Consider the following 25,645-nt stretch of genomic DNA (forward strand, 5'->3'; position numbering starts at 1 on the left):
TTGTTCCTTCATTCTTCTCTGTTGATCTCATATCTTACACTATACTATACTCATATTCGTACATTTCTCTCTGTGCATTCTATATGTCTGCCGGACACCGTACTGTCCAATACCCCTGATATAAATCAAAACAAAGCGAAACCGAACGCAGACATACCAATAAACCAAATGCAATGCTCATAAATCGTGATCAGCGAACCAGTAGTCGTAGACCTTCCTCGCAGCTAATATCTATGCTTCTGCTGCTCATGCTTCTCATGCTGCTCATGATTCCGCCAATCAATGTCCTCGTTTTCAAACTTCTCAACATCTCACCGCTCTCGTGATGCAGTGCAGGTAATCAACTACTACCACTACCACTACCACTCCTCTGTGGTGTATTTGCAATCCTGGTAGCAGTATTAGCTCCAATACCAACCTCAACCATTCGCTTCCGGGCCGTCTCGAGAACTTCTTTCTGCGTCATTGGAAGTATGTGATTTGCAAGTCCTTCTTTGTCCATGAACGGATACGTGCACTATAACACATAGGAACAAGTTAGTCTTTCCCATAAAATTAAACAAAAATGAGAGATATCTTAGAATCGAACTGACATTTGTGTCCACGCACATACGAATCGCACGTCCTTCATCAACCATACACTTCATCAACGTACTCTGCCCACACGAAGGACAAACCACGTCCTCGACATCACCAGACCCTCCCCAGCTGCTAGCACCCAGTCCCTCTTCAGATCCCCCGCTGTTTATCGGTATGCTTCCTGCCACTAGCTGCCGTGCGGAGGAGCTCGGAGGAAGATGTAGAGTGAAGCTCTCGCTCAAATCATTGGCGAACGCCTGATCTTGTTGATCTATCGGGCGGAATGACGCGGGATTCCGGAGATTCGCCATTGCTTTGTGTAAAATCAACAATATAACCTGAACTCTTGGTTATAAAAGTTTTTCAGACCTACCAAGCCGTTGCAAGCGATGAATAACTGCTTCAGTTGTTTGGTCTTGCAAGGACATGTGAGTTGGAAAAAAAACCCTGAAAAGCAAAATTGAAAATCTTAATCCATGACATCCCGACTGACTCAATAGATTGAAAATACCGCTTGATTTCATTTATATTCTATAAAGGTAACGCCGAATATGATAATAGACATAAAGAATGATTATTTATATCTACATCTAAGAAAAGAAAAAAAAGAAAAAAAAGGAGTGAACAAAAAGGTTCTAAACAAATGTCCAAATAGCTCGAGGCATCTCCAAAAACATGCTACTCTGCTCAACGTTCAACACAACGCATGGTATCCGTCTATCGTCCACAATTTTAGCTAAACGCGTTTAGATATGTTAGCTAGCTTCTCATAAAATCAATCAAAACAACAGAGAATGAAGGGTGCTCGTACTGTAGCAACTCAGCCGGTAGTAATCCGCAATCTGATAAACTATCCACCGAGAGAATGATTCCGCCTTTTCGCTGTCAGGCTCTATCTCGATCTCCTTCTCTAATAGATACTGCTCCTTCGGCTCCTTATGCTTTTTCTTCGGATCGCGATTTTCGGACTTTACAGGTTTCGTGCTGCTGCTCTCGTCGTAGCTCAAACCATCTCTGCGAGCAATGGCAGCTTTTGCAAACAGCTCGCGCTCATCGACAGAATACTCTGCATCCTTTTCTCCCTCTGGGGAATGAACCGAAAACACAAATTCCCGAATATCTTCCTCCAACCCTTTCAGAAACGGCTGTGTCAAATGACCTTTCTTGACCCTCTCCTTCAGTGTTTTTGGAATCCTCGGCTCTAACGCCGCCTTATCCGCAATCTTCTGTAGCCTCAACTCTTCAGCTGCCGAGAGCTCGGTCAGAAATGACTCGGTGATGGGCGTGCGTGACGCAAGGTATGACGCCAGGTCGCGGTCTATCCTGCGGATCGCATACATCGGCTGGGGAAGGTAGTCTTGAGGAGTCGGTGGGACCGCATGTGGATTATACAGCATTCGGGCTAGGTAGCGTCATTAGCACTCAATTCCATACACGTCTCGTTCGAATTGCATAACACAGCGAACCATACCGTTCTCAAGTCGCCTCCGATGCCTCGTTCCCTGCACAGGTCTGCGACCATCGGTCCTAATCCGTGCCGCAGCCTGTCTCGTCCTAAAGTTCACGACCGATCCCTGTGGTGTCGACACAACCGTGCTCGCTACTCTCGCAACCTGTCTCACTCCCTCCGGGGCAGCAATGTCCGTAACCGTCGTCAACGATGCCGTCTCGACATCCGTGTCGTCCGTGTCGTCCACGTCCTCCACTACCTTCCTACTCCGCTGTGCAAGCGGTGAAGAAGCATACGGCGGCGTGCCATAGACCACGTGGTTCAGAGGAGTGTGTGGAAGTGAATGCGAGGGAGAGGCGTATACGGAGGATGCCGCTGCTGCAGCCGTCGGCGAGTCTGAGAGTGACGAGTCCGATATCGCGCGCAAGAGCGCCTGCAGATTCTCTTCTGTGAGCGGGAATGGCGAGTTTTGGTCGTTCATGCTCTAAATATCGCAAGTCGAAGCAAATAATTGTAGAGTAGAGAAAGAATTGTAGAGTATCTAGTGTATAAGTGTAGCTCATCTGCAATAGCCACTCGGAGTAAGCAGAGAGTCACAATGGATGACTAATGATTTAATAAGATGTAAGCATTTTCAGAAACGACTTCAATAGTTAACCGTCTTTTCACACTTCCTTCCTATAGTAGAGAATTTGTTTATTTCGTAGGAGTAGCTTTTGGCTGCAGATATGACTTGAATGACTGCTGTGTGATGATAAACAAGAAAAAAAAGATAGATGTCCCATTTACAAACAAAGAAAAGAACACTCGCGCGCTAAATTACATTCAACATGATAGAGAAACAACGTGAAGAAAAAAACAAGAACAGTTTTTATGCCTCAGCCTCGCCAACAACAGCAGCAGCGTTCGTCGCACTCCGCGCGGTCAACATCTGTGCAAGCACCTGGCTTGTTCGGAAGCTCAGTCCCTTCGTCCGCTCAATCACCTGCTGGTACACGCTCTGCGGCGGGTGGTTCATAAGCACGGTTCCTTCTGCGAAATCGATCTTTGCGTCAACACGCGTGTCGCGGATCAAGTTGACGATCCACTTCTCACCCTCCTCGTCCGACAGGTTCAGACGCGCGCTCAGATCCTTGATGTCGATGCGCTGGTGGATCTGGCAGTACAGCTCAGAGACGAGGTGGCGCGCACTCTCGAGGAAGACATCGGCGGAACCAACGAGGAACGGATCAGCGCGGACGACGGCAGCCGACTCAGCGAGCTTGGTCTGCGCCTCCTCAAAGTCAAAGTCAACGTAAAGCGCGTACACAAACTCAGTGACGGGATCGGAATACTCGTATCGCTCTTGTCTAATCACACGAACAAGCTCACGGATCTGCTTCTGGTAGGTAGCATACGAAGCTGCCCGGCTCGCTCCACCGGCAGTCTTGCGCGCAGCACGCGAGGCCAGAACAGCGACGGTCACGTAGCGCAGGATCCAAGGGGTCGCGGTCTGGATGGCATTGATGTAAGCTGGCGCAAGGAAGAGCTCGGTAAGCTTCTCACGACCGGCATCGGCATTGAAAAAGAAGAAAAGGGCCCAGTGCAAAAGCCACGCGCGGTGATTAAGTTGAACGAGCGGGTCTGTGAAAGCCTTTGCGTCAATCTGCTCGCGCAGCTTGAGAAGCTCCTCGGCCGCGTTGTCCCACTGCAGAGTCATGATCTCGCAGGCGAGCTTTCCCCAGGTGGCTGACATGACGAGATCGGCGTTTCCGGAAAGAGACCGGTAGTGGAATAGCAGGACGGCGGCCTCAGCGTACTTGCCGCAGTTGTACTGGAATTGACCGTAGTGGTAGAGGACCTCAAGCATCTCGGGTGTAATCTGCAGGCTGTCAGTCTCTGTGCTCAACATGCAACAACAATTCATAAAACATCAACTCACATTGTAGTTCTCCTTCAAGAAAGCGATGTTCTGCGCCCGGTCTGGTCTCATGGCCGCAACAACTTCAGGGTTCTTCAGCACCTCCATAACGGGAGCAGACTCCTTCTCAAACTCAGCGAGCTTCTCCAGCACCTTCTCCCGTCGCTCCGCGTACTCAGGAACCTCAGCATTCTCACCGTTGATCTGCTTGTTAAGACTAACAACATAATCGGTCATATTTGTGTCCTTCATCAGATCGAACTTGGCCTGCAGGAGCACATCCTCGCTGTACAGCTTCTGCTCGGAGATGTGCTCGAGCAGAGCGAAAATCAGCAGACGGTCCAGGTACGGGAGAATCCGCGGAATCAGATCAAACTTGTTCTCTGTCGACATTTTTTCTTCTTGCTCTTGATTCTGCTCCTATTCAACGAACGAACAATTGTTGAATTTGATATCGACAAGTTTGCAGACAAAAACTTTTCGCGCGTCGCCAGTTGGGTTCGGGGCTGGGGTTGGTCACGTGATATCAAATGGCTACAATACTGTTTTTCTATGTTCAGTGCTCCGATATCCATTTCTTAGGATTGTTTACTGTATTGATAGAAAAGATAATGACAGTTTTAAATAGATCTCATTCAACTCAAATAACAGAGGACCAGCCGCTTTTCACGTCAACATCAGCAAACACCATCGCCAGCGACCTCAGCAACCCAATAATCTCTCTATTCCCACTTATACGAGTAGTTCAGTTCTCCATGCCAGTAATGCGGCGAGTCAGATCTGACATGCTTAGCAGCCTTATCCAGAACTGCGACAACCTCATCCGGCAAGGGCCCAGACTCGATAGCCGCCAGGTTCGACTTCAACTGCTCGAGCGAGCTCACGCCGATGATGATACCATCGCCGGTCTGTCCCTTGGCAGGACCGAGCTTGAGAGCAGAATGGTGAACCATCCAGCGCAGGGCGACCTCGAAAACAGTCAGGTTGTGCTTCTCGGCCACGGGCTGGATCATGTCCAAAGCATCCCAGTAGACGTCTCTGAAGTAGCGAGTACGATAGAGGCTTCCCTGTCTGTTGGACGAAAAACGTCCCTCTGAGGGAACATCGACAGCCTTGTTGTACTTTCCAGACAAAAGGCCGCCAGCAATGGGGTTGTAGCACACGAAATCAAGACCGTAGTGTCTCAGAGCCGGGAAGAGTTCTTCCTCGACATCGCGCGTGACGCAGTTATAACGACCTTGGTAGATCTTGGGACGCACGAGGTTGTAGACCTTGCAAAGAGTCATAATCTCGGCAACTTCGTACGCGGTGTAGTTTGAGATTCCGAGCATCTTGAACTTGCCTTCTTTGTAGAGCTTATCGGTGGTCTGCAGCGTCTCGAGCAACGGCACGGTACGATCGGCAGCATGCAGGTAGAAGATCTCGACGCAGTCGGTCTTGAGCTCGCTCAGACTCTTGTTGACGTAGGTCGGCAGATTGGCGGCAGAGTGCTCGCCTCCGTTGTTGGGATACATCTTGGTCGCGGTGTCGAAGCCAAACTCGGTCTTGTAGCCGGCCTCGGCGGAGAAAGCCTCCTGGAGACCATCGGTGTACACGCGGGCGGTGTCGATCTCATTGTACCCCTTCTGCTTGAGGTAGCTGAAAATCTCTTTCGTAGCCTCGATTGTGGTGATGCGCGCAGTGACAGAGGAGGGGGGACCAAAGGTCATCATTCCTGTACAGTGTCAGATCTTGCCGATTGAGACGAAGCAGCAAGGAAACTCACCCAAGATAACACGGCAAGCCATTGTGAATTGATATCAGCTGAATTGACTCTGTTCAATTGATTGATATGTTTCTGAGCGGCAATTGAAAACACGGAGCAATCGGGAAAGGATGGGAAGATAAGTGGGAGATGGTCGAGCGGTTGGTCCGAGAACCTAAAGCGAGTTAGTCGTTGGCAGCCAGCAACCATTTCTTTTTCTTATCTCCGCCGCCTGCGTCCGTGTTTACATGTTCAATTATCAAACATTGAGAGAAACCTGTTTACTGTCGATAGGATAGATCTGTTCGTTGTTGTTAAAAAGTGGGTAGTTTGCACAGATATTTGGAAGTCGGGCAAGACATGTAATTATCTCCTAGACAACTCTACCTCAATCGAAACAACCATGCACAACGCGGAAACAAGATATTAGACAAAAAGTAAACATAGAACAAATAAAAACAAAAGCGAATGACAGTATCTATAGAGCTGCCCGCTTTGCTGGCTGGCGGATAACGAAAAGGCGGCAGTAATTAATCAAAATATCATTCATAAACACACTATTAGACGCACGACAAACTAGATCCGATAACAGTAAAAAACCAAGCAACAACTCAATCAACATAGGGCAGATAACAAAAACACCTCTACACCCTCAATTGATTATATGTTGCCCTGCTCGGCGGCATACTTGGTCTGCAGATCGATGTCGGTGGCCTCCCAAGGATAAGCAATCCAGATGTCCTCGACGGTCTCTGCGGCGAGATAGTGGCCCTTGTCCATGAGCTCCTTGGGCAGATGAGCACGCTTGGGCTTATCCTTGTTGTGCAAGACAAAAACAAAGAAGTTTGTGACCTCATCCTCACGACCGAGCTTCTGCGCCTGGATCTTAACGTCCTTCATCAGCTCTGTGATAGCGTAGTGCAGGGTGGTGCGGGTGTCGTCGACCTCGTCAACCACGAGGATGTTCTTGCCGATGAGGTTGAGTGCATGAGTCTCGAGGGTGTTGAAGTCGAGCCACTGCGTTCTGATGACCTCTACGCCGACTTCCTCGGCCTCGGGCACACCTTCAGCTTCGCGCTTGACCTCCTCGGCCTCTGCCGCCGCCTGCTCGGCTTTCTCCGCGTCGGTCTTCTCGACGACACCGATCTCTTCGTAGAGAGTGAGACCGATGGCCTGGATAGGGATGTTTTTGGAGCCGGGTTCCTTGAGGAAGGTGCGAAGGATACGGGCAGGAATGAAGCCACCGCCGCCGATGGCGACCATGAGGTCGGGCTTGAACTTGGACTTGATGATGGGGGCGGAGCGCTGGCACAGTTTGTGGACGTACTCGTAGGAGATGAAGAGCTTTTCGACCATTTTGAGAAGGTTATTAAGGTTGATAGAGCGAAATAGAGAGAGATAAGAGAGAAAAGAGATGAGAAATAGCGATTGAAGAAGGTGAGGAAGAAAAGAAAAAAATTAAGTCGAAGGATCCCAAAATGTGTGGAATAAAAATGAGCCGCAGCTGATCTTTGCTCTGATGGATTAAAGTCCAATTGATTATTGCTGATTGGTCTTTGTAGTTGTTCATTATGATTGATTTATTGGTCTATTGTACATTTATTGATGATAATACATTAGTTGTTGTATACAGATCCGGTGTAGTTCATCGATGTGTCTTTCTCGCCGCCCGCCTCTAGAACTTTGCCATCTCATATCTGTCACCTCATCACATTGCATCATGCATTTACTCGTTATCAAGACCACTCTCGACATCGTCTATCTGGCATTGTTGAGCACCGTATCTTCTGGTATTGCTCGACCTCGACACATCCCTAGCTGATCTTGTTCAACGCAGACTCTAGCAGATACGTATACGGCGCATCACTCTTGGCCAGATCATACGCAAACGGCAAGTTGCATCGCGGGCATCTGTAAATAAACCACTGCTCTTCAGTTCCATCTTCCCTAAAGGACAAAAGCAAAAGAATAGAAACGTCAGCACCGCACTCAAGCCTTGATATCTCACCGTCAAACACATAGAACACAACACTACCTACCTCTTCAGATTCGTGGAATACGCATCCCTGTCTCCCTTTATTACCAACTCACACTTGTCCTTTGCGACAATGATGCTCTCCAATCCCGATAGATCTGCCTGCCGACGGGGAAGATGTCCAACAGAAGGCGCCACCGCAACCACAAACTGCGCACACCGGCAACTATACGCGGCCCTAGAAGACCAATACAACACAGTCAGCTCTAAACCAGCCACGCAATCTACTCACAACCTGTAATCAAAATAGCAGCTTACGTCGTATCGGATTCTGGCGAGCTCATCGTCGAACTCCTCTGCGATTTGGTCTCTGTTGCTGCTGCTGCTGCTGCTGCTGCTTTAATAACAGAAAATCTGACGTAGTACAGATCACCCTAACCCAATGGTATTCACCAGACGTCGACTTCCTCCCGCGACAGTCCTTCTCTCGGCCTGAAAGCAGAAAATAACAAGAAAAGCAGTCAGTTTCTGTTCAGCCCACCGCCGGGATCAAAAAACCCGCGCCGAGTCGGGGCCGGAAGAGACGCAGACAGAAGACACCGAAGTATTAAACCTACACGAAGCCCTTAATACAACACAAAGTTTAAAGAATCAGCTACATTCGGCGCTCCCCAGACCTTCACCTTCTTTCCCCCGACTACTACAGCAACCACCCGTACTTTCACGACAACTGCTATCTGCCTCGGAATTTGGTGCAATCGATAGAATAATGGCAAAGGGATTTGAACAGCAAGTGGAGGACAGAGTGGAGGAAGTTGCGCACGAGATCAAGGAGGGAGAGGCTCCGCAGAGTACCGACACAAACCTGCGATATGCTGCCTACGCCAACCGACTTCGAGTGAGTCCTATTTATGAGGATAATTGATATTTGAAATGATGCTGACTGTGTTTATTTTATTCTATAGACGGTATGAGTTTCTTACCGTAGTGAATTAGTATTCCGTCGTTTGCTGACCTGAGATCCAGATCGTGATGGCAACCCAGCGATACGTCGCCTACACCTCCGACATCGGTGAATCCTTCAGACCGATCGTGAACCCCACCGTTGTCCGTGCCTGCTACGGAATCAGTTGGGCGTACGTTCTTGGAGATGTCTCCTACGAGGGATACAAGGTACACTTACTCACATGCTTCTCCCGATGATCACATCCACTTCGTCTTCACGTCGCTGACTGCTTTCTAGACTTACCTCAAACAGCAAGACTGGCTTACAGCAGCATCGAAGGGTGAAGCGCCAACTGTTGAAAAACCCAACTGGGTTCTGACAACCGTCCAGCGCGGTGTCTTCCAGAGCATTGCTAGTATGGGTCTCCCGGCCTTCACCATCCACTCTGTACGTCATCACCTATGATTCCCATCCTATGTTCAAGTATACAACATCGGAACTAACCCATTCTTTTTCTTGCTCTTATAGACTGTCAGATACAGTAGCGCGGCCATGAAGAACGTCAAGAATCCAAAAATCAGAACCTGGGGACCGGTCGGCTTGGGCTTGGCAGTCGTTCCCTTGCTCCCGTACCTCTTTGACGAACCAGTCGAGCACGCTGTCGACTACGTCTTTGAGAAGGGTAAAGAGGCTTACAAAGACTTCAACAAGAAGGAATTGTAGATTGTCATACCTGTTTTTGGATCGTCACAGAGCCTGACAAACAGTCTCTAATTTTGTTATCTATGCCATCTATCTGTTTATATTCTCCGTTCCAGCTGCAAGATAATACATTGCTATACTTTACTTTCAGATCATAATAACCACCAGACACCTCTACGTCTTCCTTCCGACTCGTTGTAGTGCCTCATCAATCCTCACATCACCAGATTTGCGTCAGCAAACTCCGCCAGCAAAGTGCCCGCAAAATCATGCCTCGCCATTACAACCACAGTCTCGAAGAATCTTTATTCCGCCTTCTATATGCCAACACAGTAGATATCTTTAATCAACCCCAAGTATCTTCAAATCACAAGAGACAGCCCTCATAAGCGCAGATCCCCACATGATCTAATCGTGTCACGTGACGATAGCAGCAGCAGCTTATCGGTGCCGGAGGGCGCGGGCGGGCTGGGTGAGCCACCGAGGAAGACCAGGGGCCCGCGCGCATCACCAAGGCCGGACTGTAGACAGACATTCCTGCACTTCTCTGGACTCATAACAGACGCTTGGTATACGTGCAGTTGCTGGGTAGCTGTTGCAAATAGACACCGTCACTTGCTGGGAATATATCTGCAGCTCGGTCGAGGAGAGTACCTGATCTTACCGCTATCGCCTTTCAGCTCGGGGCATCAGCAGCATTCGCCACGAAGACAGCCTGCATATATATACAGCAATACAACTCATAGCATTCAGAATGTCATTATCAGCTGAAGACGAGAAGGCGGCGTTGGCTACTACCGAAGCGAGGAGAGCGGTTGAGGCTATGGGTATGCAGCATATATCTGTACTTGTCGTGTTTACCTGTTCGGCAAGTTAACGCTATATATAGACTATGGCTCCATTTCGACAACAAAGTCAGTCAGCGAAGAGACCGAGGAACTCATAGACGACGAAAGTGATGTCTACGCTGAGTACGGAGAACTGGCGGACCTGTTAGAAGGCGGAACGTAAGTGCACATCCTATACTCTCAACACTACAGCTCCCATCTAACATGCCGATAACAGTGAGTCCTGGACCGAGGAAGAAGACAGACGAGTCCGCTTCAAAGCCGACTGGAGAATAATGACCTGGGCGTGTGTCATGTTTCTCAGCTTACAGCTCAACAGAATCAACATCGTCAACGTGCTCACGACCGATTTCCTGATGGACCTTGGAATGCAGCAAAACGACTACAACCTCGGCCAGACTATTTACTTTTTCTCGTTCTTGGTCATGGAAATCCCTACACAGATTATGAACACAATTGTCGGACCGACCATTTGGATTCCTGTGAGTGTCTATCTCATACTTTGGTATTATCAACGCGACACGAGCTAATAGATACAGACTATGATGACTACATGGGCCCTCGTAGGCTTCCTCCAGACCTTCATCACAAACAAGGCCTCTTACCTTGCTACGCGTGCCATTCTCGGCGCTTGCCAAGGTGGATTTGTCCCTGGTATTGCTCTCTACGTGACCTCGTTCTACAAAGCCCACGAAGTCGCGACCCGGCTTGCAATGCTGTGGTCCACGCAATACATCACAAACTCGATTTCCGCGCTCTTGGCCTCCGGAATCTTCAACATGGATGGTCTCAACGGGTGGCATAACTGGCAGTGGCTTTTCTTCCTCGAAGGTCTGCTTTCCTTGTCGATCGGCATCTCGACCTTTTTCATGATGCCCTCGTTCAGAAAACCAGTCATCTCCAAAGTGTTCACCGCCAGAGAGACCGCCATCCTTCGTGCACGTGTTATCCTGGACGACCCGTCAAAGTCAAAGGCGCTAGATGGCAGCAGAGTCAGCATGATGAAGAGCCTTGGTCCTCGCGATATTATAACCACGCTCACAGACATCTATCTGATCCCGCTCTTCCTTCTCGCCTGGCTCGGTTTCCTTCCTTCCGTCGCATCCTACCAGTTCATGACTATCATGTTCCGCAGCTACGGCTACGCTACATTTGAGGCAAACCTCCTCGTCATCCCTGCGAATATGACAATCATGACCGGAATGCTCGTCGCCTCCTTTGTGTCCGACAAGTACCGCAAGCGCTGGCCTATCCCCATCGCCGCCATGACATGGGTTCTCCCCTTCCTCATCCTCCAGCGCGTTCTTCCCGACGACACGCCCTACGGCCTCCGTGTATTCTGCGTCATCTTCACCGTCGGTTTCCCGTACTACACCCCCGTCCTCATGTCTTGGCTCTCCGCCAACGTCGGCGACCAATCCAAGCGCGCGCTCGCGATCGCAATCTACAACATCGGCGTCCAGTGCGGCAGTATCTCGGCCTCGAACGTCTACCGCGCCGGCGACGCGCCGTTCTACCGTAACGGTAACTCTCTCTTGATCGGCGTCTCGGTCCTCGTGGTTTTGATCACGCTCTCGACCAGATGGCTGTTCAAGCGCGAGAACTTGAGACGGGATATGATGTGGTCGATGATGACTTCGGAGGAGAGAGAGGATTACTCTGCTACTACTACTGATAAGGGTAATCGCAGACTGGATTTCAGGTTCCAGCTGTAGTTGTTTTCTCATATTCTTTCACTTTTTTTCATTTCTCATGGTTATTCTAATTGCGCGATGGCATGCGGCGGTCAAGTAATTTTTGGGATATATGATTTCTTTCTATTGTAAATGGTGTGGGGTATTTTCTGTTCATGGTGGGGGGTTGATTTCTCGTGTAATATTTCATGGTTCAGGTGAGGGGAGTATTTTTGCATGGGTGGGTGGGGTTTCATATTGATTGTTGAGGATGACTGGTCTATAGAATGGGAAGATAGACGGGTGATAAATGGCATGGAGAAACGAATGCTTTTTTACAAGGGTTTATGATTTTATGCATCTCATTGATCTGCAAACATTGTATGATACAATATTACAATATGCTAGTATATTTCAATAAAAGACTACTATGTATATATCATATAAATCAAATCACTCATATCATTCAAGCTCTGATCTCACTGCGCGAATTGTATCCAGACGGAGGTAGAAGGGCCGGCTGAGGCGACCGAGCTCCATGGTCACGCACGGGGATTTCCATCGTGACATTAGGAGGAGCGGCAGACTCTCGTCGTCCGAGATGTTTGAAGCGGCCGATGGTGATGTCGACGTCTTTGCGGGCATTGATGCTAACACCGCCGCCTTCGAGGATTTCCTGCATTCCACCATCACAGTCGTCGCGACCATACTCGACTCGCGACCGACGGAAGACAGGCTCGTCCTGTCTGATGAAGCGCAGCGCATCAAACGCATCCGCCATTCTACAGAACGAGACCCATCCACACTTGCGTTCCCAGACGATCTTGACGTATTCAATGACACCGTACCGCTCAAACATAGTACAGAGTCTTCGAGCGTGAATATCGGGCGGAATACCACCGAGATACAGCTTCCGTGAGACATTGCTCTGGCTGAGGAAGATGCCAGGAACAGGAGCTGGGCTGTGTACGAGATCTAGGAAGATTTCGTACTCGTTGATGTACATGCTACCCTGACTAGCAACCCAGCCCATGTAAGCAGCTGCATCTTTGGGGAACATAAAGTGCACGAAGAAGGTACGGCGGTGTGGGTCGTAGTGTGAGTATTCGATCTTGCCACCGCGTATTAAAGAATGCAGAAGAGCGAGATCGATCTGCTCATCTGGGGGAAGGTTGGAGAGGATAACGGTACGAGGTCCGTCGTGGGCTGGAGCGGGATGAGAGGAACGGTCGCGATCGCGATCCCGACGATCGCCCTCTGGAGGAGGGGATCTATAGCGTGCTGGAGGAGCTGAAGTAGATGAATCATTAGTACACTTGTTGACAAACCATGAACAAGACTGGATTGATAGTCTGTGTAGATACTTACGGTAGACAGGAGAGTGGCGACTCATGATTACGCGATTGAGAGAGGTAGGAATCAAGCAGAGGCAAATAGGAAAGATTGCAGCTCAAAGACAGCGCTCAAAAAGCCAAAAGACACAGAAAGCACAAGTTTGAGATTATCACAGAGATAGACAAGAGAGATGGCAGATCCGAGGATGATCAGAAGGAGTTCAGCGATGTAGAGGAGTCTGTAGATGGGTAGACACAGAATACAAAATCCCGTATATCACACAGACGATACTTCGGTAAATAGAAGTAAACGAGTTGTTCTTGTAAACACAAAGAGCTGCTGATGCTGATATTTCCGGTAAACAAAGGCGAACAGATGTTTGACTGAGGTGGCGAGGTGGTGAGGGGGTGGAGGAGGAGGTGGAGAAGAGAACAGGGATGAGCACTACTAATAGGAGACAACGCTGTATTGACTGTAGCGGTAGCCAGTCACGTGACTGTGACCAACACACGTGACAAAAGCCTTGTTGACTATTTCAGAACGCGTCTTTCGAGTAACATTTGTTCGAACAAGGCGAAAATGGAAAATATAAAAAGTCCACTCTTCTTCTTCTTCTTCTCTTCTTCTCCTCTTCCTACTCACCTCTCACTACTTCAAGAACTTCAACACCCACCCTTCCCGTGCTTTTTCAACAATGGTTATTGGCCAGAGGGGAACACGCCCCTCCAGTGCATCGCATACTGCTGCTGCGTTCCACATGCACCGTCGCTGCCGACATCTCCCTACATACGCGCAACCGCGGCTCGATTCTGCTTCTGCGGGCAACCCGACGACCGAGAGAGGCTACGGACGCCTTCAGCCCAGCACTTGCTTCGCCGCCCACGACGACGACGACTTGATCCCCGAAGAGAAACAATCCCCGGTCTTTAACGTGGATCTCTCTCGCATCCGCCTCAACGACGCCCTGATATTTCACGGCCTCGACTCTGTCTACGACAACTTCGCCTCTCGTATCGACAAACGGCAACTTAAGGACCAGCTAGGCACCGGATCATCCTACGGATTTCTGTTTTTAACTGCCTATGATCGTGCTTTGTTTATAAAGATTTTCAATCGCTGGTCAAGGCTTCGCTATAATAGCGGCCGAAGTATGTATATACCCTTGTTAGCTTTTTTCTGCAACTCCTGCCTAACCCTTGTTGTACTTTCTAGTCCACCCTTTCTGCAGCATATCCATCCAACCTGGAACGAACCAGAAAAGTCCTATACTTCGACTACTGTTCAGGCTAATACCCCAACATCCGATGAGAGAAGTGGTCTACCCCTCCTCGTTTCTGTCTCATACCCATTGTCCAGAAGCCCTTGCTGAAGTCATCTCATCGCAACACATGTTGGTATATGCCTCAAAAAGTAACCCCCCTGTCTGTCTGCACCACCATCTCCCCTGCTGTACGGTCGCCTATGGACGTTAAAACCAATGGCCTCTGCAATGTACTGGCTCGGAATACCCTCTCTTTTCTCTGTGAAATAGGGTTATCTTTGATCCCGCCAAAAACCAAAAAAAAAGAAACAATCACCTAATCGCGCAGAGCTGGAGGCGAATCACTCACTGGGCTCTGTCGCTTGATTTTCCCGCGCGTATATCACGCTTTTCAAGTCCTCGTCGGACCCTTTTCCAAGTCTTTTCAGTTTCGTTTTTGCTTTTCATCAATATTATCATCAACGGGTTGTCACTAGGGATCATCTCTGAACCGCATTTGATTGCTAGTGTCTACCTTTTTTTTTATTTACAAATCGCTCCTCTCCTGTAGAAAACACTCGTAGATCCCATGACGCACCAGCACCTCCTCAGTACTTCCTTATCAACCATCCAGTACTATTACTCACAAATCCCCGCGATGTCAATTATGCTTCCGGTAAAGGTTCATAGCGCGCATGCGGCTCAGGTCTGGAGACCGATTGTCGCTTGGAAATCCCAATCTGTGGCTTCCCTGCTGATGCCGTCATCTTCTCCTGCTTACCTTAAATACCGTGCGATATCCCCACTAGCTAGCTGCTGCTTGAGAGAACCTCTTTTTGCACTTCACAGAGTATAATTGACATCGCAGAGCCTAGCCTCTTCCTATTTGCGCAATGACTTCCTTCTCAGACTCCACCTTTAACGCGAGTCTGTACTCAGACTTCCGTCCGAGCTACCCACCAAAGCTCTACTCTATCCTTACCGACTACCACAAAGGTCCCAAGAACCTTTTAGTCGACCAAGGGTGCGGTCCAGGCACGGCCAGCATTCCGTTTACAAAGCTCTTTGCACACGTTATCGGCAGTGATCCTTCCGCGGGGATGATCGATGTCGCGACCAAAAACGCAGCTGCGAAAGAGATCAAGAACATCGAATTCAAAGTCTCAGCCGCCGAGGACCTGAGCTACATAAATCCCGGAACAGCGGACATGATTGTTGCATCGCAAGCTGCGCATTGGTTTCAGCACGACAAGTGGTTTAAAGAGTGCGCGAAGACTCTCAGACCTGGAGGTACCCTGTCCTTTTTCGGATATCTTGATCATCAGTACATGGGGGCCCCGCAGGCAAACAAGATAATCGAGGAGTTCTCTTACGGAAAGGATTACCTGGGTGAGTGCTTTCGACACAGATCTTAATACAGAGGGGCTGACCTTACTTTACAATCATAGGTCCATACTGGGAACCAGGCCGCCAAGTACTCCGCAATCTCTTCCGTGATATCGAAGTACCCAAAGATATTTTCGAAGACATCGAAAGGATCGAGTACATCCCAGGAAAGTACCCGAACGACAAACATCTGATTGGAAAGAAAATGACTCTTGCCGCGAACGAGCAGTACGTTCGCACCTGGAGTAGCTTCCATAACTATAACAAGCAGCACAAAGAAGTCTCGCGAGTTCAGGGCGGAGGAGGTGATATTGTTGATCGTTTGTTTGACCGGCTGAAGAAAACTATGGGATGGACGGAGAACAAGGTTCTTGAAATTCAGTGGTCGCATATCATCGTGCTGGCTAGGCGTATTTAGATAGTAACTAGATATCTCATTCATATAAGCTATTCACAAAATCATCGTAGTCCGCAACAATCAATTCATCATTGCTCCAGTATCGAAGAAAAAAACCCAAATATTAAAAATGAAAAAAATATGCTATTAGTAGGAGAATGCAAATCTTAGCCACACCAATTGAATAAAAAGCAGAGAGACAATTAAGACGACTTTATCTTTGCTTTGAAGTCCGCCAACGTGTACTCGATGCCAGGACTCCGTCCACACTCCGCCGCCACCAGATATGCAAACTCCTTCGATTCCCAGTACCCTGAATGAGCAGTCAAAATGCTAATGTACTGATTTTCTAGCGCACCGGTGGGATGTATGATGTAATCTATCTGTCCGTTTTCATTCAGTGCATGCATCCTGGTCTTGATTATCCGCTCAAATCGCGCATTGCGTCGTCTCTTCTGCTCTGCGTCACCGGAGGTGGATGATCCAGCTGTAGGACCTCTTGTGAATGAGTAGTTGGACTTGTAGTGCGGTCTCTTAGCCGATCCCGACTTATCTCTCGACTTGCCAGATTCATCGCCCTCTAGATCACCTTCACCTGCGATTGTGCTATCGTCGTCATCATCGCTCTCATCAGAATCGAGAGAGTCGTCGTCAGAGCTAGATTCGAGAATTCCTCGACTTTCCTCGTTGTTATTCCTATGTCGCCTCGCCGCGGTCCTATTCTCCTCAATTTGTTCACCAGCTTGAAAATTTGGATTAACCGCACGGGTCACCGAAACAGCAATCTTTCCAGTGAAATTCCGCGCTCGCTCCGTGAAAGTTTTTCGTACCTTTCGTATCCGTTTTCTGAAAGGTACTTTGACCGGCTTCTTATCGAGCGTAAATAGGCGCTGGAAGAACCCCTCCTGATTTGCCGGTAAAGCCAGCAAGGCTTGCTCAATAGTCTCTGCATACTCTGGATCGACGCAAGGGTTCAGTCGGTACGCAATCGGATCAGAGGTGTGGATGACATTATAGATGTTCTCGGCAGCAATGCAGCCATAAACACCATCTCTATTCGTACCAATATCTTCAGGCCGTTCGCTGATAGGAGGCATAGCATTTCCAAATTCGTCCAGAGTCGGTGGTATATTCTGCGAGATGCTAACCAGACGAGCGGTTGAAGTGATGCGAGGTATCAAATTGACCTTGTTCAAAAGCAAGAAGAAACCAACGGGACTTCCTGCGACAAACAAATTGCGCACAGGAAATTCGAGCTGAATTTCAGCTCTCTCATCTCCTGTTTCGACTTGTGAGAATAGAGGTGGAGGAATTGAAGGCTGGCGCGACAAAATATCGACGGCGATCACAGAACCCAAAGAGTGCCCGATTATAGAGACCTTGCCTTTCCACCCTGGATTGTTCCGCATCCACAGCCGATAGATCCGATTTGCTTCTACCGTCGCTGCATGCAAGACTCTCGGTCTGTGTTGAGACAGATAGTACGGAATGTCGAGCAGTACATCCGAGATAATATTTCGTACGGTAGGAATCGTAGGCGGAGTAATGTCAGCTAACGAGTATGCCTTATGCACCGGGCCGGGTTCTCTGCTGTCCTTCGAAGTCACGTCCTCGTAATCGAAATTGATCTTTCGCCGCCAATTGATAGGAAGAACTGCAGGAGGAGGGTGCGATAGAGACATACTTTCGTGCTGCTTTGCCATGAGGACTCGGAAGGTATTGATTGCTGTACAGACTGTTAGCGTCTCATTCATTTCAAGTAAAGCAAAGTGTAATATGATACCATAGGTAAAGTCGAAGGTCTCAACGCGTTCAGTCAGCTTCTGACCGATACCATGAATCACAAGTACCAGATGATCGATATCTGCAGCGCTCCAAGGACCCTGGGGATGCTTGCCGCCGCCGCGGATCCAGTCATCATAATCAAAGCCACGCTTAACAACACCCTCGATACCCTTACCAGGCATTCGAACCTCCATACCGCCAGGACGACGAGAAATAGCGCCCAAGACCCACGCAATACCTCTGGAAATTCCAGACCGACGCCCGGCAAAAGTGCGGACAATGATAGTTTCTGGAATTAAAACAGCATAGCCTTCTTTTTTGTTGTCGTGACTGTCTATCGCGTTGGATAATTCCAAGTAGTGGGGAATGTACCGCGTATACTCGTCCGTTCTGTTGGCAGCAAATCTTCGGTTCTCGTGTTCAGTGTCCACCGGCAACGGCCAGTACACGACTGAATATCCGTCAGAGATCGGAACCGTGATCTTTTCCTCTGCTTCTCGACCAGTTTTTCGTACAGCTTTCAGTTCGGCAATATATGACGGAGACCATGGCTGCATCTCAAGAAAGCCATGCTCCAGCCTTGCGGCCATTTCCAGATCGGTTATCGGATGCGAGGCATAACGGTGTTCGTGATCGCGAGGGCGTAGATTTCGATCACGGAGCGGGACTGGTGGATAAGACGTTGTATGGAACCAGGTCGCACGGATTACATGGGCTGTATCATGCATAGCATGCCAATAAACTGGAACCATCTTCATCTTACACGGACCTAGAACTTTCTGATAGTCGAGCTGAGTTGGAGCGGAAGCAGAAGTTGCTTCGGTGGTGTCGGAGGTAGTTGTGCTGTCGGCCTTCTGAGGTCCATTCTCACTAAAAGAAGACTCTGCGTGCTGATCCTCGCTATCTTGCGCGGGAGGGACGAACTGAACAGCATATAGTCTGGCAGCGCCGACAATCACGTTCACGACATTCTGCTTTGATTTGCCTTTACCTTTGTCCTTCTTGACGGTTGCGTCGCTCGAGTCTACATGATCTTTGGTGATGTAGATCGACTTCCAGGCGTTCTCAAGTCGTTCATTGTCTTCTGGAGTAAATGGAGTCCACGAGGTTTCTTTTTCGATCGGAATCGACGAAGCAGCAGGAGTGGACGGAGGAGGCAAGGGAGCCGAGGGATCGTCTAGAGGAGCGGTCGCGTTGTGGAAGAACCACGGACGCATGTTCTGTAGGGAAGCCAGGATTGAAGAAGTGGAAGGAATACTAGCACGCGGTGGAGGTGTTCTATCAGGTGGTTGGACGAGGTGGTTGGAGGCGATGATAATGATCTGGCTATCGATGGCGCCGATCAAAGCGCTGGCTCATAGAGTTTTAGTTAACTCCGGATCCGTATTCAGGCTTCTAGAACAGCGTGTACGTCATTCTATTCGCAGCGAGAATAGCGATTGGTTATCGCAGCTACTTATCCGTACTTTGATATTTAGACCGATGATTATCTCTAACTATAATGCCCCGACAGTATGCATGCTACTAAACATTCTAAAGTCTATCCGTGGCTTATACAAAGTCCACACTAGCACTCATCCGACGACTATTTGGTCGACGGCTCAATCTCAAAGTGCTTGCACATCGTCCCAATGAGCTTCAACAGTTCCTTCTGGCGGGTGCTGAATCCCTCGATCTCGGTCGCCATGTTGTCCTTGTCAACCGCGTCCTCGAACATCATCAAGACGGGAGGATCAATGACCTTCGCCTGCAAGCTACCCTGCATGACCGACGCCAGTGCGGTCGCAGCACGACTACCACCTTTGTGAGAGTAGGACACGATTCCGGTTGGCTTTCCTGCCCACTCCTTTTTCAAGTAGTCGATGTAGAGCTTGAGCACGCCGGGAAACGAGCCGTTGTATATGGGCGTGATGAAGATGTAGCCCTGCGCGTTCTTGATCGTATTGCTCCATCTGATGGTCTCGGGCTGGGTGTACTTTCCCGTGATGGGGATATGGGGTTCAATTGAATGCAGGGGAAGGTCGAAGTCCATAAGGTCAAGGATCTTGAAGTCGATAGCTGAGGTAATGGACTCAGCCGTATCCTTGACCCAGGTCGCGATAGTCGGTCCCACACGCCCGACACGGGTGCTACCAACTATAAGGTAAACAAGCGGTTTGACTATCGCCATTGTGTGTCTTGTCTGATGCGTTGCGGCAGTGTGGGCGACGGCGGACTTAAGTAGTCGTGAAAAACGACCCCATCCTGTGCGGGAGAAGCAGGGCTTCCGAGACGCGAAATCGCTTAAGTCCGGTTCGTTCCGACCGCGAAGAGCTGCGCCCGAGTCCGGAGACAGGATTTTTCGCCTGACTGAAGATTTACGTAATCATTCCGTTTTTGCTTTCGTCAACACCGCGAGTCGAGACAAACCGAGCAACGGAGGGGCCGCGCACTCCACCGTGTGGCTCTTAGCTTTATAGATCGACTGGCCACCACGCCATCTGGACCCTTGTTCTGTGGATGAGTGTCCCTTCCCTCCAGACTCTGGTTTGTTTTGGTATTTAAGGATCCTCTGTCTGGTCTTCTATGCAGGTCGCGGGTCCAAATTATGTCTTCGCGCTCTAAACCAAGGGGGCAAATTGGTGTGGCTGAATGTAAATACTGTGGCTGGCGGCGGCTGTGCCCTTATGCTAATAATAAACAAATCAACACTGCCTCGCCTTCATCTTACTCCTGCCCTTCTCCTTCTTCTCCACACATTCCTCTTATTCGGATCTCTATTCTATAAGCCTGCAATCGGTAGCCAAACAATGCGCTCTTTCACCGGCATACTACTGCTGTTGGCGGCTAGCCTTGTGCGGCCTGCAAAAGCTCAAATCACCCTCGATACATCCAGCGAAGGTGCGTACATCACATTCTTCTTTCTCTGCTCCCTTGTCGACGCGATTTGATACTAACTGGCCTCTTTTTTCCCACAAAGACTCTATAATATCAGCATGTGCAACTATAGCTTCTGGTCTCATGAACTACTACCACGGCAATGAGTCCGGATACACTCCCGGAATCTTTTCTGGCGACTACTACTGGTGGGAGAGTGGTGCTGCTTGGGGTGTACGTCTACTATCTTTACTACATATTTGAGCTACTATTAAGATCGCATACTGACTATTTGATTCCAGAGTCTCATCGACTATCAGTTTTACACCGGAGACGACCAGTACAACGATCTGATCTTGAATGGAATGATTTTTCAAGTAGGAGACAACTGGGATTACGCGCCTGCTAACCAAACCTCGTCTCTTGGCAACGACGATCAAGGATTTTGGGGACTTGCCGCTATGCAAGCCGCCGAGCGCAACTTTACCAATCCCGCAGACGACAAACCCCAGTGGCTTGCTCTTGCCCAGGCTGTGTTTAACTCTATTGCCCTCGTCTGGGGAACAGACGTATGCGACGGTGGAGTTAGATGGCAAAAGTTTGTGTTCAACAACGGATACGACTACAAAAACTCAATCTCGAACGGTATTCTACTCCAGCTTGGAGGCAGACTTGCACGATATACTGGAAATGATACATATGCCGACTGGGCTGAAAAGGTCTGGCAATGGGAAGAGGACACCGGCTTGATCACATCCGATTATTTCGTATACGATGGTGCTAGCACCGATGATGACTGCGCGACCATCGACTCGATCCAATGGACATATAATATGGGCGTCTTTATGGCCGGGTGCGCTTATATGTATAATTACACCTACGAGAACGGAAACTCGACTGCTGCCGATACCTGGAAGACTCGACTAGACGGCTTGATTGGTACACTTCATGTCTTCATCTCAGACAGTACTGATATTGTTTATGAGCCCGCGTGCGAGGTTTCTGCCGCCTGCGACGTTGATCAGCAATCATTCAAAGCCTACCTTGCCAGATTCATGGGTCTCACTATCCAAGTTGCACCATACACCTACGACACTCTGTTCCCCGTTATCCAGGCTTCTGCGGCCGCTGCTATTGCTACTTGCAGCGGCGGTACCGATGGTGTTACCTGCGGCTACACCTGGCTTACTGGTGCTTACGATGGTAGCTACGGTCTTGGAGAACAGATGGCCGCGCTTGAGATGACTCAGCAACTTATGATTGCATATGGTGCAGACGTTCCTTACACAAATTCCACTGGCGGTTCATCTACTGGAGATGCTTCCGGTGGTACAAAGGGCACTTCTGCTGATTACACGGGAGATATGACAACGAAAGACAAAGCAGGAGCTTGGGCTATCACTGTGGTCATCTGTCTCGTCGTCGTCCTCGCAACCGTCTGGTGCGGCATGGAAGGCACTATGGAGGGAACTAAGAATTTGAAGGAATGGATAAGATTGGATGATCTCTAAAGCTTTATTTTGGTTTCACGGCGCGAGCTCGAGCTTTTTGTCTCATGGAAGTGTACTTTATATCCTTTTGCTTTTTCGTCTTTTATCATTCTGCTTGGTATGGTCAATATCCTATGCTGAAATTCTGTTTATATGGTGACATGGAATCTGTCTACCCTTGGGATTAAGGTGTCTCTCGTTCAGTGTTGTACTGGTTTTGCTCTATTTTTTGTATATATAGTTTGGGTTTATCATTTTGTTGCGTTATTTAAATTGTATCTCTGATATATCGGCTGAATTTATCTCTCATAAATATGTTGTCTTGGTTAGAGTAGCCGAATACGATTTTCTGCACAAATGAAACGGTAGTCTCTTATTTTCCTTTTCTAATGTATATTTCCCGAATAGTTCTGCGATAAAAGCTGACTCTTAATAGCGGTTGATATGACTCAAATGCTGACCATAATAAAATAAGTAAACAGATAAGGTTTATATTACCAGAAGGGAATGATAAGAGCCCGAGCACGGACAGCGCACCACTCCGATAGTTTCGATTTGAGAAGCAATGCTCGACAGTCTGACTATTATTTCTTCCTTCCTGAATATTTAAAGCCTTGGAAGAGTCTCGGATCCTTCGCATTCAAAATCTGAAGCCAAGGGTAGTCGCAAGTGGCAGAGTTAGTGGTTTTCGAGGGTTTGATACAGCAAACGCTGTTTATCTTGCATATCCGCAACCAGCATTGAATGACCCGTGCGTCCCCGCTCAGGCACAAATCCACACACATACAAAAACTTCGCCGTCTTCGTCTTTTAGTCGGATTATATACAGGGATTGATCAAAAAGAATGGCCGGAGACGACATACTCACAGAAACAGCAGGGCCCTTAGTGGCCTCGGACACAATCGAAGAGGCTGCTCCGCTTCTAGGTGAGGCCGAGACGGTCGACAAAAACCAGATTGAAATAGAGCAAGCCGAGTTTGAAGCTGAGCAGGCCGAAGAAGAAGAGCTCTCGTCGCGAGCGCTTGTCACCGTATTCGTTTCGCTTTATGTCGGTATCTTCCTTGCTGCGCTCGATGGAACCATTGTCGCAACTCTGCTGGCGCATATTGCTTCGGAGTTCAACGAACTTCGGTCGGTCTCGTGGATTGCCACTGGCTACATGATTAGTGTTGCCGCTGTCCAGCCAATTTACGGAAAAATCTCGGTATGTATTAATGGTGATTGGCATACGGTTGCATATGTTTGGCTGACCGTTGTAATGCGCTGTTTTTGTATAGGACATTTACGGCCGGAAAGCTGTTCTCATTGCCTGCAACATCACCTTTGGCGTTGGCTCAGTTCTTTGTGGATTAGCACCTTCGTTCTGGTTCTTGGTTGGAGCACGTATTCTTACTGGTATCGGTGGTGGTGGTTTGACGTCGCTCACTGCTATCACTCTTTCGGATATTGTTCCTCTCCGCCAGCGTGGTGTTTTGCAAGGTATTGGAAACATTCTCTGGGGCTGCGGTGCTGCGTTTGGCGGTGTTGTCGGTGGTATTATCACAGAGGCTTTCGGATGGCGCTGGGCGTTTTTGTCGCAGGGACCCATCATTGCTCTCTCGATTGTTACCATCACTTTCAATTTGCATCTGCCAGTCAAGGAGGTCGACGGATCGAAACTGAAGCGTATCGATTTCTTGGGATCATTCACTCTCGTCATGGCGCTGGTATCCTTCTTGCTTACTGCTAGCATCGGCGGTGTATATTTCCCTTGGTTCAGTATCCCAGTGTTTATGTCTCTTTTGATCTCAATACTTTTCTTTGTCGGATTCCTATTCGTCGAATTGAGAGTCGCCAAAGAGCCTATCATTCCTCTTCATCTGCTCAAAGATCCCACAGTCTTCGGCTCTTCATTCACATCGTGGTTCATGAACATGATCTACTATGCTCAGTTGTACTACATCGCAATTTACTTCACCTCGGTCCGCCACGTATCACCTACCAAATCTGGCTCCAGTTTGATCCCGCACTTCCTCGGAGACTCTGTCGGTGCTCTGGTCGTCGGTTATTACATGCGTGCTACGGGTCGCTACTTCCCGATGATTGTGCTCGCTGCTGTATCACTGTTTCTGGGTTCCCTGGCTCTTTGCTTCGTAGGCACTGAGACCCCTAGATGGCTTATCATGGGAACCATTTTCATTCCTGGCTTTGGATTCGGCCTCTACCTTACACTCACGCTTATTGCTTTGGTGGCAGCTGTGCCTAGAGAGTTCCAGGCTGTTTCAACTTCTATCCAGTATGGTTTCAAGGGAACCGGCTCGACTCTCGGTGTTTCGCTCTCGACCGCTGTCTTCCAGAACGTGCTGGCTTCCAAACTATACGCACGCATCACGGGTCCGGGTTCGGAGGAGATAATCAGCCAAGTTCTTGGCTCGGTTGACCAAATTGGCCATCTCTCGCCTGAGTTACAGGAAATAGTCACAGTTTCGTATCTTGACGCCGTCAAGGCAGTTTTCATGCTAGCCACCGTTCTATGTGTCATGTGCGCTGGTACTGGTTTTATGATGAAGGAGCATAAGCTCCATAACACTGTACGAAGATAGAGTGTGTTTGGAATTTTATTCTCAATTAGAAGCACTCGTCTGTTAGATCCCACAGTACGCGGTTGAAGGCCCAGATATAGACTCCAAAATCGCGAGTGAATGCTTATAGAAGTCTTTGTTTTTGGACCACAGTATAGGATATGCCGGTGATATTTTTTCTTTGTCTTCTATTATGGTTATACTTTAAATAATACAAACGTTGGTACCTCATAAGTTCACGCAATTTAAATCATATGATGAGACTCACGAAACTGTTCAAAAAAAGAGACGTGTAGTTTTACCAGTATCTGGAGAGCTGGCTAGAGCGAGACGTCCATTGTGCAATATCCCAAGTATCAATCGCGAAACACCAATTCCCAACTTGAATACTTACCTGTAATCGTTAAAGAAGTTACGCTTCTTTGCCTGCAAATATGCATAAAAAACCTCAACAAAAGCAAGAATGTTATTATATACACTGAAGAGATCAATAATTTACTTTTAATATCAATAGACAGGTATAAACAGGAGTAGTAAACAGCTGAGATTCATTAAATCCTCCAGATACGCTTATACCTAATCTGACTAAGCTCACGACACTATGCACAATATTGCCTCCCCTGCGCAAAGTGCAACCATCCTACCTAAAGTATAGCATACTAATTGACAGAAGAACATAAACACAGTTAAAAAAGACTGAAATATGCTTGCAGACAGAGAAAGACATTAACTCTGTAGTGTATGTGCTCTGCACTGCACTCGTGATGAGTAATTGAT

At 48.5% G+C, this 25,645-nt stretch overlaps 16 protein-coding genes across 16 annotated transcripts; 7 read left to right on the forward strand and 9 right to left on the reverse strand.

Moving 5' to 3' along the window:
* Positions 1-261: 261 nt before the first annotated feature.
* BZA70DRAFT_57255 (uncharacterized protein) lies at positions 262-1,003 on the reverse strand. Its single transcript, XM_064915223.1, has 2 exons — positions 594-1,003; positions 262-517 (listed from the first exon to the last, which is right to left on the reverse strand). Exons 1-2 carry the CDS (start codon positions 888-890, stop codon positions 341-343), a joined length of 474 nt encoding a protein of 157 aa, XP_064771656.1. The 5' UTR covers positions 891-1,003; the 3' UTR covers positions 262-340.
* Positions 1,004-1,214: 211 nt separating this feature from the next.
* BZA70DRAFT_287922 (uncharacterized protein) lies at positions 1,215-2,510 on the reverse strand (the record flags this gene model as incomplete). The annotated part of the gene is made up of 3 exons (XM_064913994.1): positions 1,215-1,315; positions 1,391-1,981; positions 2,051-2,510. The coding sequence occupies 3 exons, from the start codon at positions 2,508-2,510 to the stop codon at positions 1,215-1,217; spliced, it is 1,152 nt and encodes a 383-aa protein (XP_064771657.1).
* Positions 2,511-2,594: 84 nt separating this feature from the next.
* Positions 2,595-4,486, reverse strand: BZA70DRAFT_57238 (putative eukaryotic translation initiation factor 3 subunit EifCe). Its single transcript, XM_064915222.1, has 2 exons — positions 3,951-4,486; positions 2,595-3,890 (listed from the first exon to the last, which is right to left on the reverse strand). The coding sequence occupies exons 1-2, from the start codon at positions 4,320-4,322 to the stop codon at positions 2,901-2,903; spliced, it is 1,362 nt and encodes a 453-aa protein (XP_064771658.1). The 5' UTR covers positions 4,323-4,486; the 3' UTR covers positions 2,595-2,900.
* On the reverse strand, positions 4,409-5,889 carry BZA70DRAFT_245469 (aflatoxin B1-aldehyde reductase). The gene is made up of 2 exons (XM_064910624.1): positions 5,695-5,889; positions 4,409-5,643 (listed from the first exon to the last, which is right to left on the reverse strand). Exons 1-2 carry the CDS (start codon positions 5,714-5,716, stop codon positions 4,652-4,654), a joined length of 1,014 nt encoding a protein of 337 aa, XP_064771659.1. The 5' UTR covers positions 5,717-5,889; the 3' UTR covers positions 4,409-4,651.
* BZA70DRAFT_274237 (uncharacterized protein) lies at positions 5,890-7,143 on the reverse strand. Its single transcript, XM_064911953.1, has one exon. It carries the CDS (start codon positions 7,027-7,029, stop codon positions 6,334-6,336), a length of 696 nt encoding a protein of 231 aa, XP_064771660.1. The 5' UTR covers positions 7,030-7,143; the 3' UTR covers positions 5,890-6,333.
* An 82-nt stretch (positions 7,144-7,225) lies between these two features.
* Positions 7,226-8,045, reverse strand: BZA70DRAFT_274238 (uncharacterized protein). The gene is made up of 3 exons (XM_064911954.1): positions 7,967-8,045; positions 7,713-7,886; positions 7,226-7,620 (listed from the first exon to the last, which is right to left on the reverse strand). Exons 1-3 carry the CDS (start codon positions 7,990-7,992, stop codon positions 7,488-7,490), a joined length of 333 nt encoding a protein of 110 aa, XP_064771661.1. The 5' UTR covers positions 7,993-8,045; the 3' UTR covers positions 7,226-7,487.
* On the forward strand, positions 8,026-9,448 carry BZA70DRAFT_274242 (mitochondrial 18 KDa protein-domain-containing protein). Its single transcript, XM_064911955.1, has 5 exons — positions 8,026-8,546; positions 8,591-8,593; positions 8,675-8,821; positions 8,892-9,041; positions 9,123-9,448. The coding sequence occupies exons 1-5, from the start codon at positions 8,418-8,420 to the stop codon at positions 9,315-9,317; spliced, it is 624 nt and encodes a 207-aa protein (XP_064771662.1). The 5' UTR covers positions 8,026-8,417; the 3' UTR covers positions 9,318-9,448.
* A 310-nt stretch (positions 9,449-9,758) lies between these two features.
* Positions 9,759-12,218, forward strand: BZA70DRAFT_293874 (major facilitator superfamily domain-containing protein). The gene is made up of 4 exons (XM_064914420.1): positions 9,759-10,123; positions 10,186-10,303; positions 10,362-10,626; positions 10,684-12,218. The coding sequence occupies exons 1-4, from the start codon at positions 10,051-10,053 to the stop codon at positions 11,857-11,859; spliced, it is 1,632 nt and encodes a 543-aa protein (XP_064771663.1). The 5' UTR covers positions 9,759-10,050; the 3' UTR covers positions 11,860-12,218.
* A 1-nt stretch (position 12,219) lies between these two features.
* Positions 12,220-13,580, reverse strand: BZA70DRAFT_274247 (uncharacterized protein). The gene is made up of 2 exons (XM_064911956.1): positions 13,186-13,580; positions 12,220-13,107 (listed from the first exon to the last, which is right to left on the reverse strand). The coding sequence occupies exons 1-2, from the start codon at positions 13,208-13,210 to the stop codon at positions 12,284-12,286; spliced, it is 849 nt and encodes a 282-aa protein (XP_064771664.1). The 5' UTR covers positions 13,211-13,580; the 3' UTR covers positions 12,220-12,283.
* A 146-nt stretch (positions 13,581-13,726) lies between these two features.
* On the forward strand, positions 13,727-14,087 carry BZA70DRAFT_274249 (uncharacterized protein). Its single transcript, XM_064911957.1, has one exon. The coding sequence runs from the start codon at positions 13,732-13,734 to the stop codon at positions 14,080-14,082; it is 351 nt and encodes a 116-aa protein (XP_064771665.1). The 5' UTR covers positions 13,727-13,731; the 3' UTR covers positions 14,083-14,087.
* A 140-nt stretch (positions 14,088-14,227) lies between these two features.
* BZA70DRAFT_274252 (uncharacterized protein) lies at positions 14,228-14,854 on the forward strand. Its single transcript, XM_064911958.1, has one exon. It carries the CDS (start codon positions 14,303-14,305, stop codon positions 14,519-14,521), a length of 219 nt encoding a protein of 72 aa, XP_064771666.1. The 5' UTR covers positions 14,228-14,302; the 3' UTR covers positions 14,522-14,854.
* Positions 14,855-14,963: 109 nt separating this feature from the next.
* On the forward strand, positions 14,964-16,208 carry BZA70DRAFT_274258 (S-adenosyl-L-methionine-dependent methyltransferase). Its single transcript, XM_064911959.1, has 2 exons — positions 14,964-15,781; positions 15,841-16,208. The coding sequence occupies exons 1-2, from the start codon at positions 15,286-15,288 to the stop codon at positions 16,194-16,196; spliced, it is 852 nt and encodes a 283-aa protein (XP_064771667.1). The 5' UTR covers positions 14,964-15,285; the 3' UTR covers positions 16,197-16,208.
* BZA70DRAFT_274259 (DDHD domain-containing protein) lies at positions 16,209-19,282 on the reverse strand. Its single transcript, XM_064911960.1, has 2 exons — positions 17,959-19,282; positions 16,209-17,901 (listed from the first exon to the last, which is right to left on the reverse strand). The coding sequence occupies exons 1-2, from the start codon at positions 19,175-19,177 to the stop codon at positions 16,379-16,381; spliced, it is 2,742 nt and encodes a 913-aa protein (XP_064771668.1). The 5' UTR covers positions 19,178-19,282; the 3' UTR covers positions 16,209-16,378.
* A 68-nt stretch (positions 19,283-19,350) lies between these two features.
* BZA70DRAFT_57399 (NADPH-dependent FMN reductase-domain-containing protein) lies at positions 19,351-20,378 on the reverse strand. The gene has a single exon (XM_064915224.1). The coding sequence runs from the start codon at positions 20,128-20,130 to the stop codon at positions 19,546-19,548; it is 585 nt and encodes a 194-aa protein (XP_064771669.1). The 5' UTR covers positions 20,131-20,378; the 3' UTR covers positions 19,351-19,545.
* Positions 20,379-20,749: 371 nt separating this feature from the next.
* On the forward strand, positions 20,750-22,327 carry BZA70DRAFT_298657 (glycosyl hydrolase family 76-domain-containing protein; the record flags this gene model as incomplete). Its single annotated transcript, XM_064914616.1, has 3 exons — positions 20,750-20,840; positions 20,920-21,050; positions 21,119-22,327. 3 exons carry the CDS (start codon positions 20,750-20,752, stop codon positions 22,325-22,327), a joined length of 1,431 nt encoding a protein of 476 aa, XP_064771670.1.
* A 722-nt stretch (positions 22,328-23,049) lies between these two features.
* BZA70DRAFT_57411 (membrane transporter) lies at positions 23,050-25,057 on the forward strand. Its single transcript, XM_064915225.1, has 2 exons — positions 23,050-23,511; positions 23,585-25,057. The coding sequence occupies exons 1-2, from the start codon at positions 23,152-23,154 to the stop codon at positions 24,887-24,889; spliced, it is 1,665 nt and encodes a 554-aa protein (XP_064771671.1). The 5' UTR covers positions 23,050-23,151; the 3' UTR covers positions 24,890-25,057.
* Positions 25,058-25,645: the final 588 nt, after the last annotated feature.

This window comes from Myxozyma melibiosi (assembly GCF_037950935.1).
Source record: "Myxozyma melibiosi strain Phaff 52-87 chromosome Unknown BZA70scaffold_1, whole genome shotgun sequence".
Lineage (NCBI taxonomy): Eukaryota > Fungi > Ascomycota > Lipomycetes > Lipomycetales > Lipomycetaceae > Myxozyma > Myxozyma melibiosi.

What these genes read in the sequence shown, in the direction of transcription:
- BZA70DRAFT_57238 (XM_064915222.1), bottom strand. Translation starts at nt 4,322, where the DNA reads ATGTCGACAGAGAACAAGTTTGATCTGATTCCGCGGATTCTCCCGTAC. An exon ending in TCTTGAAGGAGAACTACAAT is followed by an intron (nt 3,891 to 3,950) that starts GTGAGTTGATGT and finishes GACAGCCTGCAG; the next exon opens with ATTACACCCGAGATGCTTGA.
- BZA70DRAFT_274249 (XM_064911957.1), top strand. Translation starts at nt 13,732, where the DNA reads ATGGAAAATATAAAAAGTCCACTCTTCTTCTTCTTCTTCTCTTCTTCT.
- BZA70DRAFT_274247 (XM_064911956.1), bottom strand. Translation starts at nt 13,210, where the DNA reads ATGAGTCGCCACTCTCCTGTCTACC. An exon ending in TCGCCACTCTCCTGTCTACC is followed by an intron (nt 13,108 to 13,185) that starts GTAAGTATCTAC and finishes CATCTACTTCAG; the next exon opens with CTCCTCCAGCACGCTATAGA.
- BZA70DRAFT_274259 (XM_064911960.1), bottom strand. Translation starts at nt 19,177, where the DNA reads ATGCGTCCGTGGTTCTTCCACAACGCGACCGCTCCTCTAGACGATCCC. An exon ending in GACCTTCGACTTTACCTATG is followed by an intron (nt 17,902 to 17,958) that starts GTATCATATTAC and finishes CAGTCTGTACAG; the next exon opens with CAATCAATACCTTCCGAGTC.
- BZA70DRAFT_274242 (XM_064911955.1), top strand. Translation starts at nt 8,418, where the DNA reads ATGGCAAAGGGATTTGAACAGCAAGTGGAGGACAGAGTGGAGGAAGTT. An exon ending in TCTCCTACGAGGGATACAAG is followed by an intron (nt 8,822 to 8,891) that starts GTACACTTACTC and finishes ACTGCTTTCTAG; the next exon opens with ACTTACCTCAAACAGCAAGA. An exon ending in CGGCCTTCACCATCCACTCT is followed by an intron (nt 9,042 to 9,122) that starts GTACGTCATCAC and finishes TTGCTCTTATAG; the next exon opens with ACTGTCAGATACAGTAGCGC.
- BZA70DRAFT_274237 (XM_064911953.1), bottom strand. Translation starts at nt 7,029, where the DNA reads ATGGTCGAAAAGCTCTTCATCTCCTACGAGTACGTCCACAAACTGTGC.
- BZA70DRAFT_293874 (XM_064914420.1), top strand. Translation starts at nt 10,051, where the DNA reads ATGTCATTATCAGCTGAAGACGAGAAGGCGGCGTTGGCTACTACCGAA. An exon ending in GAGAGCGGTTGAGGCTATGG is followed by an intron (nt 10,124 to 10,185) that starts GTATGCAGCATA and finishes CGCTATATATAG; the next exon opens with ACTATGGCTCCATTTCGACA. An exon ending in GACCTGTTAGAAGGCGGAAC is followed by an intron (nt 10,304 to 10,361) that starts GTAAGTGCACAT and finishes TGCCGATAACAG; the next exon opens with TGAGTCCTGGACCGAGGAAG.
- BZA70DRAFT_274258 (XM_064911959.1), top strand. Translation starts at nt 15,286, where the DNA reads ATGACTTCCTTCTCAGACTCCACCTTTAACGCGAGTCTGTACTCAGAC. An exon ending in TTACGGAAAGGATTACCTGG is followed by an intron (nt 15,782 to 15,840) that starts GTGAGTGCTTTC and finishes TTACAATCATAG; the next exon opens with GTCCATACTGGGAACCAGGC.
- BZA70DRAFT_274238 (XM_064911954.1), bottom strand. Translation starts at nt 7,992, where the DNA reads ATGAGCTCGCCAGAATCCGATACGAC. An exon ending in TCGCCAGAATCCGATACGAC is followed by an intron (nt 7,887 to 7,966) that starts GTAAGCTGCTAT and finishes TTGGTCTTCTAG; the next exon opens with GGCCGCGTATAGTTGCCGGT. An exon ending in TATTCCACGAATCTGAAGAG is followed by an intron (nt 7,621 to 7,712) that starts GTAGGTAGTGTT and finishes TTTGTCCTTTAG; the next exon opens with GGAAGATGGAACTGAAGAGC.
- BZA70DRAFT_57411 (XM_064915225.1), top strand. Translation starts at nt 23,152, where the DNA reads ATGGCCGGAGACGACATACTCACAGAAACAGCAGGGCCCTTAGTGGCC. An exon ending in CAATTTACGGAAAAATCTCG is followed by an intron (nt 23,512 to 23,584) that starts GTATGTATTAAT and finishes GTTTTTGTATAG; the next exon opens with GACATTTACGGCCGGAAAGC.
- BZA70DRAFT_57255 (XM_064915223.1), bottom strand. Translation starts at nt 890, where the DNA reads ATGGCGAATCTCCGGAATCCCGCGTCATTCCGCCCGATAGATCAACAA. An exon ending in GTATGTGCGTGGACACAAAT is followed by an intron (nt 518 to 593) that starts GTCAGTTCGATT and finishes TATGTGTTATAG; the next exon opens with TGCACGTATCCGTTCATGGA.
- BZA70DRAFT_57399 (XM_064915224.1), bottom strand. Translation starts at nt 20,130, where the DNA reads ATGGCGATAGTCAAACCGCTTGTTTACCTTATAGTTGGTAGCACCCGT.
- BZA70DRAFT_274252 (XM_064911958.1), top strand. Translation starts at nt 14,303, where the DNA reads ATGTATATACCCTTGTTAGCTTTTTTCTGCAACTCCTGCCTAACCCTT.
- BZA70DRAFT_245469 (XM_064910624.1), bottom strand. Translation starts at nt 5,716, where the DNA reads ATGGCTTGCCGTGTTATCTTGG. An exon ending in GGCTTGCCGTGTTATCTTGG is followed by an intron (nt 5,644 to 5,694) that starts GTGAGTTTCCTT and finishes GACACTGTACAG; the next exon opens with GAATGATGACCTTTGGTCCC.